This window comes from Grus americana, chromosome 31 (genome assembly GCF_028858705.1).
Source record: "Grus americana isolate bGruAme1 chromosome 31, bGruAme1.mat, whole genome shotgun sequence".
Taxonomy (NCBI): Eukaryota; Metazoa; Chordata; class Aves; order Gruiformes; family Gruidae; genus Grus; species Grus americana.
The window spans coordinates 555,667-567,672 of NC_072882.1; the positions used below are offsets into that span (position 1 = coordinate 555,667).

The 12,006-nt window shown below is 59.7% G+C and overlaps 1 protein-coding gene across 14 annotated transcripts in view; it reads right to left on the minus strand.

Annotated features, from left to right (window-relative positions):
• Nucleotides 1-391: 391 nt before the first annotated feature.
• IKZF4 (IKAROS family zinc finger 4) overlaps nt 392-12,006 on the minus strand; it is a 29,805-nt gene continuing 18,190 nt past the window's right edge. For 12 of the 14 annotated variants that reach the window (XM_054807126.1, XM_054807124.1, XM_054807119.1 and 9 more), the window contains 5 exons: nt 11,220-11,480; nt 10,616-10,783; nt 4,794-4,943; nt 3,639-3,770; nt 392-3,320 (listed from right to left, as the gene is read on the minus strand). In XM_054807126.1, the coding sequence (XP_054663101.1) occupies nt 2,596-3,320; nt 3,639-3,770; nt 4,794-4,943; nt 10,616-10,783; nt 11,220-11,460 (1,416 nt within the window). In that variant the 5' untranslated portion in view covers nt 11,461-11,480 and the 3' untranslated portion in view covers nt 392-2,595. The remainder of the gene's footprint in view (nt 3,321-3,638; nt 3,771-4,793; nt 4,944-10,615; nt 10,784-11,219; nt 11,481-12,006) is intronic. The other 2 variants (XM_054807125.1, XM_054807122.1) reach the window with 1 other exon arrangement.

Sequence of the window (12,006 nt, forward strand, 5' to 3'; positions counted from 1 at the left end):
CCCCTCGGGGGGGTCCCCACCATCAGTGCTCGGGGGGGGGGGGGGAGTAGGGCACCCCGAGCATCCCTCCCCCCAAAAAAAAAAAAACCCCAAACCCCTAGAGGGAACCCCCAGCGTCCCCCCTCCATCCCCGGGGGGTCCCCTCCTTCCCCCCCCCAGCCCCCAATCCTGGGGGACCCCGGCACGCTGCCCCCCCCCCCCACAGAAGGGAGGCGGGAGGGGGGGGAGGCGTTAAATTACTCCGGTTTATTTATAACAGACCTTCAGCCAGTACAGTACAAAACTTACAGTAGTAGATCTCGTTACACAAATAGGTAATTACAATATCTTACAGATACAAAAGCTCCTGCGGTCACTGGGGGGGGGGGGGGAGGGCTGGAGGGGGGGGGGCAGGGGGTGTTTTTTGTCCAAAAGCGAGTCTAACCTCACAAAAAAGGGAAAAAACCAAAGACGACAGCAAATCCATTAACGATATACAAATGAAAACTCATTAGAAAGGAAGGAGGGGCCGTAGCCGGGGAGGGGGGCGGGGGGCCGGGGTATTGCACATCATCGTTTGTTCTTCATACATCTGATTAAAAAATATAGATATTTACACGAGTAAAGCGACCTGGAGTTTTACAAAATTCCTACATTTTTGTTTTAGACTCTTTTACAGGAAAAAGAAAAGAGAAGGAAAGAAAAAAAAAAAAACGAAAAAAAAACCCCAAACCCCAAACCAAAACCCCAAGAGCGGTCAGAAAACTGCAGAGCTTCCATTTCGGTTTGAAAAAACCCTTTTTTGGGTTTGTTTTGGTGCTTGGGGGGGAGTGGGCCGTGAGGGGGAGCTCCGGTTGGGAGCGAGCTGTGCCCCGCACCGACACCCACGCAGACACCGTCCCCAGAAAAGCCAGAAAGGAGGGAAAAAAAACAAAAAAAACAAAAAAACAACACCCCAAATAAAGTAAAATTAATAATATTAAAAGAAAAACGGGAAACAGGGGCAACGGGAGTTGCCGCCGCGTGAGGTGGTTGTGTTTGTGTCCGTAGAAAAAGGAACAGCCTTTGGTTTCATCCTCAGGAGAGCCCCAGCGCGGCTGCGGGGCGTTTGATGCCGCCTGGGCCTGGGGGGGGGGGGCAGCGGGACCCCCCCGGGTGTGGGGGGGGCTGCGGCCGGAGGGGCCCGGGGAGCACCGAGGAGGCGGCCGGCTCCTGCCAGGGCTCGCGCTTTATTTTTGGTTATCGGCCGCCTGCCCCCGGCCCCGCTAAATCCCTTTTGGTTGGGGGGACCCTGTCCCGGGGGGGGTGTGTGTGTGTGTGCCCCGTTCCGGACCCCCCCCCCCCCTCCCTCGGGGTCTCACCCCCAAAAACCAGGCGGCTCCCGGCAATCTGCCCCCAGAGCCCGGCCCCGGGAAGAGGGGTGCAGCAGGCAGCGGCCGGATGCAGCAGACGACACCCCCCAACCTCCCACCCCTCTTTCGGACACCCCCCCCCCCCCAAAGCCAGGGGAGCGCGGGGGTCCCGCTGGGGGGGCTGCTGGCGGGACCGAGGGCAAAGCTCTGGCGTCGAGGGTGCCACCGCACCCCGACTCCTCCGTCGAGCGGGAACAGGAATGACACCGGAGCGGGGGGGGGGGACAACACCCCGCCGACCCCCTGGGAATGCCGGGGGCTTTGGGGGCAGCGGGGGGGGCCGGGGGGGGGGAGCAACCCCTGCAGCAGAGCGGGCTGGAGATACTGGCCTGTGCTGAGGAAGAGGAGGAGGAGGAGGAGATCCCAGCCAGCAGAACGGAGCCGTCACCCGGACGCTCGCCATCTTCCTGGCCTTACCTTTCCTTCGTTTAAGCGGAGCGATGGAGGACCCCCCCCCCATCGCCCCCCCCCGTGCGGTGCCAGGCCTACGGGGGGGGGCTCAAACGCCGCGGGAAGGAACCGCCGGGCAAACCCCGGCAGCACCGGCCTGGCCCCGCGGGGAGAAGGGGGGGTCCCTGCTTTATGCTCCCTGTATTTAAACTCATTAAAGCTCGGGGCGCAGCGGCCCCCCCCCCCGCCAGGCTGGGGGGGGTGTGGGGGTGTCCCGGGGGTTTTTTAGCACCTAATCTGAGGTTTGCCTCGTCCCAGAGCGGGGACGGGCAATGCTCGGAGCTCCAGGCTGGCGCGTGGCACCGTGCCGTGCCGGGGAGCCGACCGGGACCGGGGCGGGAGAGGAAGAGGAGGGAGGAGAACGAGTCTCAAAAATTCAAGTGAGACTTTACGGGGAGGGAAAAAACCAAAACCAACAAGAGAGTTATAAAAAGAGAAACTAAGAAGCTCAATAAATAACGGAGGGAGGTGAGAGAGGTGGGGGGGGAAAGCACAAAAAAGTCCGTTAATATTTAAATAACTCCATTTATAAAAAGGCAAATTGTTAAGAGCTCCCCCTCGTCGGGGTTGGTTTTTTTTTTTTTTAAATATTTTTGTAGCCAAAGTCAGTGCAAAGGAGTATAAAAGAAAAACCAACAGTTCCATGCCCTAAGGGTGGAGGGGCTGAGCTAGAGACAGAGGAAGAGTCGAGGGCGGGCTGGGGGGGGGGCACAAGGAGTGGAGGGATGGGGCGGGAGGGGGGGGAGAGGATTTTTTAGCCGACTTTATGCTCGCCCCGCACTATGTGGGAGGAGAACTCGTACCGGTCCTGGCTGTGGTACCCACAGATGTTGCATTCGAAAGGGTCTCTGAAGCCGTGGCAGCCCATGTGGATGGTGAACATGACGTGGTCCAGGAAAAGGATGCGGCAGTGCTCGCACTTGAAGGCCCTGATCTGCTCCCCGTCCTCGTTGACCACCCGCAGGGCTTCTTTGGCGGAGCTGGGGGTGGAGCGGGCGGCCGGGGGTCCCTCCGGCAGTTTGGGGTCCTCTTTGGCGTAGGCTGGGCTCTGGCGGCTGCTGGCGCAGTTTCCCGCCGGCAGCTGCGAGCTTCGTTCTTCGTGGTTGCTCTCCGTGTCCGTCGAGTCCTGGCAGCCGTTGGTGGGCGATACGCCCTGGTCCCGGCCCCGGTACACCACCTGCACCCCGTCCGGCACGTCCTCGTGCCCCTCGGCGGCTTCCCGGCTCCCCGGCATCTCCAGCCGGCCCGGCAGGGGCTGGATCTGGGTGTAGACGGAGCTGATGACGGGGGTGACTTCCGAGATGCAGTTTGTAGGGGGGAGCCGGAGGGGGCGAAGATGTTCCCCCCCCATCAGGGACAGGGAGCTGCCGTAGGAGGGGTCGAGGGGGTGGTGGGCCGAGACCATCTCCACGTCCTTCTCGAAGCCGGAGTTCACGTCGAAGGGGAGGTCCGAGAGGGTGAATCGCATCTGCTTCTCCCCTGCCGGGAAGGAGAGCGGCGTCAGAACGGGCAGGCTTGGGTTTGGGGTGCGCCCCTGTCCCCCCCCCGCCTCCGCCCTGCCAACGTCCTCTCCCTCCCCAGCACCGCGTGCGAGACGTGCCCCGTCCCCGCCGCGGGATGAAAGGCGCTGTGCGAACACCAGCCGCGTGCCCAAGTGCGGAGTTTCAGCTCCGGGGGGGGGTGTGTGTGTGTGTTTCCTGGCCGGGTGCTCGAGCCCCGCTTTGGCGAGCAGGGGCTCCCCCTCTCCCTCCTGTCTGCCCGGGAAGCAAAGGGAGGGGGGGGGAAAACTCCCCTTACCCACGAATTTCTGAGGTGTCGATCGTTTCCGTTTGGTGAGGCTGTTCGCCAGCCGGTCAATAAACGTCGGCCGATCGGACGAGGGGTGAAGCAGAGAATCCGGCACTATCTCCAGGTCTCGCATCTCGTCACCTGGCAAGACAAGGGAAACCCGGTTCAGCCGATGACCGCGGGACGGGGCGAGCGGGACGGGCACGCTGCGACCCAGGCCGGAGACTCCGCAGCCAGCGCTCGAGGCACGCCGCTCCTGCCCTCTGCTAGCTGGGACGGACCTACGGAAAGGCTGCCGGGCTGCCTGCTCCAGGCCCAGAGCTTACCCCGTCGGTGAATCGGTCGCAGGGGAGCACCGGCAGCCGGTCCGCCTCCCTTCTTCATCGAGCTGCGCCTGCTCCTGCCACTTTGGGGAAGAGGAGCCAGCTTCAACGGATGGAAGTGCCCTCGCTTTTCTTGCCGGCTCTCAACCCCGTCCTGGAGAGACCTGCCCTGTGTTGCTGCTGGCGAGGGCAGCTCCGCCATTCCCGTGCCCCGCAGGTTACGGATCATCCGTTTAAAGTGTCCGTGCAGGCTTAACCGGCGAACCTCGCCGTAAGGAGCCGTGGCTCTAGCGGGACCAGGTCCAGCTCCAGAAGGGTGAGGAGCCAGGAAGGCTCCAGCTTGAGTTCTTTGCCGGCGCAGCAAAGACGGGGGGGTCTGTCTGCAGGCTCCGAGGAGGAGCCAGAAGGTGCTTCCGAGCCCGTTTCAGACACCTGCCCGCAGGGGTAAATCCCCTACATCGCAGTTCTGTTCTTTACGGGGAAACGCTCTCGGTAGTTCTCGCACTAGAAATATGGGACAAGGGTGCATTTCGATTCGGGGGCTTTGAAATCGGGCGGGTGGCGAGGGGAGGAACCCGGGAGGTAACACTTCGCACTTGCAGAGGTTTGCGGCATTGACCAACGCACACGCACAGCGCCTTTCATCCCACGATCGTCGGGGCACAGAGAGTTCTGGGGCTCACACCGGGGCAGCACCCCCGTTTCTAATGGGAAGCACGTCCCCGTAGCTCAACCCCGTCGGCCAGAGACGGGGCTGGAAAACAAACCCGCGTCCCCATTTCCCACCCTGCTGGGACCCCTCCTCGCGTCCCCGGGGCTCCGGCCGCCCCTCGGCACTGACCTTGCTGGCCGGCCAGCGACTGCGGTTCAGTGTTCAGACTCTGCAGGTAGTTGTGGCACCGCTCCTTGTGCTCCTCCAGCGTGCTCTGCTGCTTGTAGCTCCGGCCGCAGTAGTTGCACTTGTAGGGTTTGCCGACCGTGGGGGAGGAGACTGTAAAACAGGCAAACCGGAGCCCGGCTGTAAGAACAGACACAGTGCCCTCGACGAAGAGCCCGGGAAAGGGCTGGACGCGCCTCGACGGGAGAGAAAAGCGGCAGGAATCGGTCGACAGGAATCGGTCACGACGGCGCAGCGACCCTCGCCGTCAGCCCACCGCGCTATCTGGCTGTGCCGCAGAGAAAGGACCTCTCCGGCACGTCTCAAGCGACAGTTTGCAGAGCTGGGAGCAAGAGCCACGACCCACAGCTCTCAGCTTCTGCCTCAGCCTTCCTCCCGACCACCATCTACCTCAAACGCAGCTACCGCACCCACCCCGGCAGCTCGGTGGCTTGGCCAGCACACGGTTGCTGTGCGGTGTGCGCAAGCCCCCCAACCAGGATTCACGATAAGACGCTCGCCAGACACATTTTTACTCTCATCTCTCCCAATTTTGTCACTTCTGACTGAAAAATCACCGAAGCCACCCAAGGCCAGTGACTGCCAGACAAAGAGGAGCGGCCGCCGCGCGCCGCAGAGCCGGCGATGGCCCTCGCGCCACGTCATTATCCGCGCGTTTTAACTGTCAGACTACTTACAGTGAAAACTCATGACCCCTCCCGAGGGGAGATGGTATCTCGGAACCCCGTCGCAGTTTCCATCGCCGCTGCCTGCGCAGGGGACGGGGAAACGCAAACGCTGACGCGGGGGTTTTGTGCCTCTCGCCGGGTTGATTGCTAATTAGGTACAATCAGGGCAGTACCTGGGCGGCACAGCAGCCAACGTCCTTCGGGCACGGGGGAAAGGGCAAGGCGGTGCCCACCCTGTTAAATAGTCTGGGAGGGGAATAAAGGGGTCCGGGCTCCGAGGGACCTGCTGCCGCAGGTCGATCACACTCAGACGCCTTTTAGGGGAGGCAGCTCGTTAGGCAAGAAGATGCTAATGGGGGGGGGGGGGGGGGGAAGAGGCGAGTGCAGGGAAGCTGAGCTGGAGAGGGCGGTGGGCTCTTCAGCCCCCTGCACACCCCCGGGCACTCGTGCGGCCCCCTGCGCTCCTCTCTCCCTGGCCATCGCTCTCACCCAGGAGCTCCCCAAACAGGCGGGACACCAAAACGGGGAGCCACGCCAGGCTGGGGAGGGGGACGCGGTCTACCAGGCGAGAGCCAGGGACCACGGCATCCGAGAGAAGTCCAAGAGCCGCCGTGTTCTTCCCCTCCGACACCGCCTGCGTCACGCTCACCCCGTCCGGCTCCGGCACAAAGCTCGGGGAGGAGCGTGCCATCTGCCGCCACCCGCCTGGACCAGGCTCTTTCTGTTCCTGTCAGGTTTAAGGGGTTGTTTTGGGGTTTTTTGCAGCTTGTGGTTTAACCTTTAACTGCTTTTTTTAAAAAAAAAAAAAAAAACAAAAAAAACAACAAAACACCCCGCATTTTCAGGCAGTAGGTGAATTCGCGTTTACCCCCCGCCCCAGCTTTGTCGCCTGGATTCATGTGAAGTGTTTTGCACGGCGGCGGGGAAGCGGGGCCAGCACCTCCTCCTGCGACAGCGTCTACCGGATCCTGCCCAAACACCACCGTGGCAGCCCCAAACAGCAGCGGTCAACGAGGAGACCGGCTGCGTCCACACGTGCCGTACCCCTGCCCAGTCTCAGCCCAGCCGCAGGCAGATCCGGGAGTCCAGGAGCCACCGTGGATTTCACCACTGAAGCTCCGGGTTAGAAATCAATCCGGAGAAGCCGATGACAAGTGTAAATCTCTCCTCCCGGCCCTCCCCAGGCAGCAGCATTGTCGCAGAGCAGCTGAATATTGGTTTACTCCGGTCCCGAGGGAGGTGAGGATACCACTAGCCTCTGAGTACGAACACAAAAATGCGCGTTAGGAATTCACTCCTCAAAATCTAGCAATTTAGATGCGAGAGCCGTGACTCCAAATTTCATTACACCTCGTTAACCTCCATCGCTCGCGCAGCTTTTAAAGTTAAGAGTTCCCCAAACGGTTTGGGTTTGTTACTCCTAAACAAATCAACCACCCAAACCTCTGCCCGTGTTTGTGCTTCGCAAAGCTCCCGACGGCTGCGTTGGGATCGGGGTTCGCTTTCCAAGCCGGGAAGCTCCGCATGGATTCCCTGAAGTTATCCGAAAGCTGGAGAGGGGCTGGTGCCAAGGGCAGGGAGTGCCAGGCCAAGGGGAATGGCCTGAAGCTGCAGGAGGGGAGATGGAGATGGGATGTGAGGCAGAAATCCTTCCCTGTGAGGGTGCTGAGGCCCTGGCACAGGGTGCCCAGAGAAGCTGTGGCTGCCCCTGGCTCCCTGGCAGTGTTCAAGGCCAGGTTGGATGGGGCTTTGGGCAAGCTGGGCTAGTGGAGGGTGTCCCTGCCCATGGCAGGGGTGGCACTGGGTGGGCCGGGAGGTCCCTGCCCACCCAAACCAGGCTGGGATTCTGCGATTTCCTCAGGACCCAGCCTTTCCCTTCCTGCCTCAGCCTGCATTCTGGGGCCCGGGGACAGGCAGCTGTCTGCGGCGCAGGGCACGGAGGAGCCTGGGACGGCTCCCTGGGGACATGGGGACTGAGCTGTCCTCCTGCCCACGCACCTCGGCAGCAAAAGTCTCGCTCCCGGCGTTGAGGCTCCTGCCAGGGTGGCTTGTGCTGGGCGTCCCGGGTCAGCGACGGCTCAGGGACGGGGTTTTACGGTGGCTGCAGGACAGGGAGGAGCCTCTGTCCTGAGCTGGGCTTTGCCTTGCCATCAGTCGCTTTTCCTTTTACTCCTTAGCCTGTTCTTTGAAAACGTCATCATTTACCCACCGACACGTGCTTGTGTCTCGGACGGACTCGATCCATCTGTCACTTGACGCGAGTGAGAGGCTTGCAGCGAGCGACGAGGTCTGTTTAGGATCCCTGAAGTTCTTCACCCACGTCATACCCAAAAATGTGAGCAAGGGGGACGCTCTCCTCGCTGCCGGGCCCCACCAGGAGAAGTTTCTTCTGACCAAGTACAACAAACAGAAAGGCTCCCCCTGAACACGAGCTCCAGGTTCGTTTATTTATCGGGTTGCGGCGTGGCGAGGACTTTAAGGGAGGGAGGTCTCGGGGGACCGGCGGCTCATCTCAGCTGTCCCGGGTGTGGGCTGCAGCTTCTGATCTATTTCAGAGCAACGCAGCGTGTTTGATCTGGATTTTAATACCTCACTTTTTTGGACAGCACATCTTCCGAGATGAAAGCTCAGTGTCCCTCATGGGGACGGCATGAAATGCACATGCCTCTAGTTAAGGCAGAGGGAGGGAAAGCCAAGCCCCACTGCCTTCCACCCAGGCAGGGTAACTGCTAGACCTTCGCCTGTGAAATCCACATTAAACGAAGGTTTTTCTTAGTAATTAGCTCCCATAAAGACTAATTTTTATTTGATATGTTGTGAGGGCTTGTCCCATTTCTGTGTCTCTTGATTGAAGGACTCAAGGCGACCCTTTTCCATGCCTGGCAGCGGGGGGATGTCGGCACAGCTCGGCCAAGGACTCACCTCAGCGAGGGCGAACGCTGTGGACGGGGACAGCCCGAGCAGGGGGTTCTGACCCCCAAGAGGTGACAGGACCAAGGAGTCCAGAAGAGACCCTGCACCCCTGGGTCTGGACGCATTCGGGGTCCCCTGAAGCAGGTTAATTAGGAGAAAGCCCCTGCGAGCGCAAGGCAGGCTCGGAGCGGGGTCTCACCAGCCACGGGAGCCGCTGCCACGAGGCGATGCGCAGCAACGTGTCCCCGGTTTTGGATCTGTGCATCCACCCGCACAAACCTCGGGCTGCCAGCGAGTTGGGGTTCCTGGAACGGGGCTCAGCCACCTAACACTGCAAAACCCCGCACTCCAACGCCGAGGGTTTAACCAAAGCCAAGACCAGAGACCTTCCTAATGTCAGTGGCACCCCGGAGGGGCGCAGGGTAGAGCTGCCGGCAAGGCGAACTCGCTGCGGACAGATGCCAAAGCTCTCCGCTCCACCGTGCGGTAACTCCTCCCCGAGCCGATGCAGCGCTGCCCAAGATGGAGCGCGGCTCAGCGCCGGCCAAGCCACTACCACTCGGAGCGGCCGGGGGCGGAGGGGAGGAAGACAGATGATGATGATCGCTCCAGACTGAAGGACTCGTCGGGAGAGCTGAAGGCCTCGAGGTGGAGCGGCCGCGGCTCAGCTGGTCCGAGCAGCCGTTGCGGTGCTTCAGTGCTCCACGGGGAGCCGGGCTGTCACCAGAGCCTGGCCTTCCTCACCCTCCGAGCGGGGCAGGAGGAGACACACATGCTCTTTGCTCTCTAGAGTTAATGACACGAGGGGTTTTGCCTCCAACTACTGCCTTCTTCCTTTTTTTTTTTTTTCCCCTCCCCTTTAGAGATAAGGAAAGAACGTGGACAAAGGATTTCTTTGGCATTTCTCCCCATTAATTGGCAAAGCCAGATGCTACTAACCTCACCTCCTCCCCCAGGGCCAAACAGACTCTTTCCCGATCACCTCGGTATCAGAAATGCCGCTGCCATATTCTGGCCACGCTGGAGAACCAGACGAGAGATGAAAACAGTTCTACACCGAGAAGCAGCTTTGTCCCTTAGCGGCGGGGATGTCCAGAGACAAAATATAATGGACGGGAAGCTCCTGCAAACCCCGAATCTGCTCCTGCGCAGACGCCAGGTGAGAACCAACAGCCCCATTCCAGGCTCCGGGGGTCAAACCACCCGGATTCCTCCCTGGCATCCTCCAGAAAGTCTCAGATGTGCATGTGGGGAAGAGATGACAAACACCCAAAAGAAACAGCAAAGTGAGAAGATTCATCCGCAGCAAGACGGGAGCTTAAACCTGGAGCATCGCGCCCTCCCACCGAGACGGGCACAGGGCAGAAACCTACAGAAAACTGGGGCTCTGGGGCCAAGCTGCGAGAGGGGCGAGCAGGTTTTTGGGGCTCCTGAGTAAGGCTGCGATGAGAACAGGCTCTTCAGGGGACAAGGTCTCTTCCTTCAAGGAAGCGGACGACACTCATTTCCACGCAGCACTCAAAAGGTTAGAGTCGCAGGTGTTCAAAGCCATCTGCGTGAACTTTGAAAGCCCCGGCAGCACCACAGAAACACACTGGTACGCAAATCAAGGGAAAACGATCGCAAACCAGGGGGCCGGCTGGCATACTTCACTCCCACCCGTGGCCCCCGCCAGCTGTTACATCACGGAACCGGAGGGTGAAAACCACATCTCAAATGTCATATTATAAAGGACAATGTCAAAACAACACACAAACAAAACCCCTCAGCACTCATTTTCACTGGGGCAGGGCACACCCAAGGGTGGGACCTATGTCGACTCAATAAAAGCTATTAAACATTTATCTTTGTAAGAAAGAGATGCAATAACCCCCAGGAACGTCTGGAACACAGCAGCACAAAACCCCGCAGGCGTCCCTCCGGTCAGCGGAGCTCCCAGACCATTAACCAGACACCAACACAACCTCCCCCAGGCACACGCTCCGCCGTCGGCAGGTTGGTTCTGCACCGCGGCAGCGGCGTAGCGACTGCGGCAAGCCGGGAGCCGATAGGAGACGGAGTTTGGCTGCTGTCGGTTGGGAGCTCGAGCCTGCCGCTTTCATGAGCTGTGCTCAACGCCCCGGTTCTCTATCCCGGTCGTGTGTTTCCTCCCTTCCCAGCCCGTGGCCGCCCAGAGCTACCCACCGGAGTGTGTTCGCAGGTGGCCGGTGAGCGCATCCCTCCTGCGGCAAGCGTAGTTGCAGAAGGGACATTTGAAGGGCTTCTCCCCAGAGTGCAGTTTGATGTGACGCAGGAGGTTTCCCTTCTGGGTGAAGGAGGCTCCGCACTGGTTGCAGTGGAACGGCCTTTCTCCTGCAAAACCGGAGCAGTGGGTGAATCTCCCCATCAAAAGCATTTTCCAAGGCTGCAGAGGAACAAGCTCTGGAATTAACAGCCCGGGAGACCATGACTATTCATGGGTTCAGCAGCGCTGAGTACGTTTGAGAGGGTAAGCACCAAACGCAGTGCTCTGGATGCGACCCCCAGCCTGGGGAGCGACAGACCTGCTGCTGGAGGTTGGACAGTGATGAGGAAAGACCAGCTACACGCGCTTCCCTGGACCCTTCCTCGCCAGCATCTTCTGCCCGCTGTCACCGGGGTCAGCACCTTGGGACCTGACACCCATCTCCCGCGGCATCGGTGCCCGCCAGCCGACACACGCTTGCCACCCGGCTTCAGAAATTTACTTCCCTCCAGCCTGTCCTGCCCCTGCCCCGACAGCAACGCTGGCCTCGGGGCCGCCACTCACCGGTGTGGCTGCGCTTGTGCACCATCAGCACGTTGGGGCCGATGCACACCATCCCGCAGATGTCACATTTCAGCTTGCCGTTGGGCAGCCGAATGCCCCCAGGGGAGTGCGGCTCCTGGCCCGTCCCGTCGCAGTAGCCCAGGGGCTCCGAGAGCGAGTCCTCCACGATTACGCTGTCCTCCTTTTCGAGCATCCGGTCGTCCTGTGACAGCAGCCGGCTGGCTTCCTCATCGCTGTACATCTCCACCTTGATAGAGTTTGCTACGAGGAGGCAGAGGGGATAAAACAGTCAGTGGAGGAAAAAACCAAAAACCTCTTAAGTTAAAGAAGTTGGGAGCACAGCTTAGGCGAGACTTACTCCTAAAAGAAATACTGTGATGCATTAAGCGATTTGTTTGTGATAAATATGCATCATCTTATTTTGATGACTGCTCAAGAACAGACATCAAACACCGATCACAGGAGGTTACGGGCTGGACGGCTTGTTTGCACACCCCAAAGATTACTGCTCCGCATCCCACCTTGTAAGGCGACCAACTGAAGGAAAAAACATTTAGTTCCCTGGATTCAAAAGGCAGAGGGGGAAAGAAAAAACCACTCGTGCTTTTAAAGTACTGCAGAGGAAGCAAAGACACCAAGTTTTGACTCTCTGAATCGGTAAAGGCTCAAAATCTACTGCCACAGAGCGCCTAACGCGGGTTTCCTGAATAGTCAGTAAATCCTGGCTCACTAGAGAAGACATTGCTTCACTGCAAGTTTTCATCTTTCCTGCAAGACCTGGGATCCA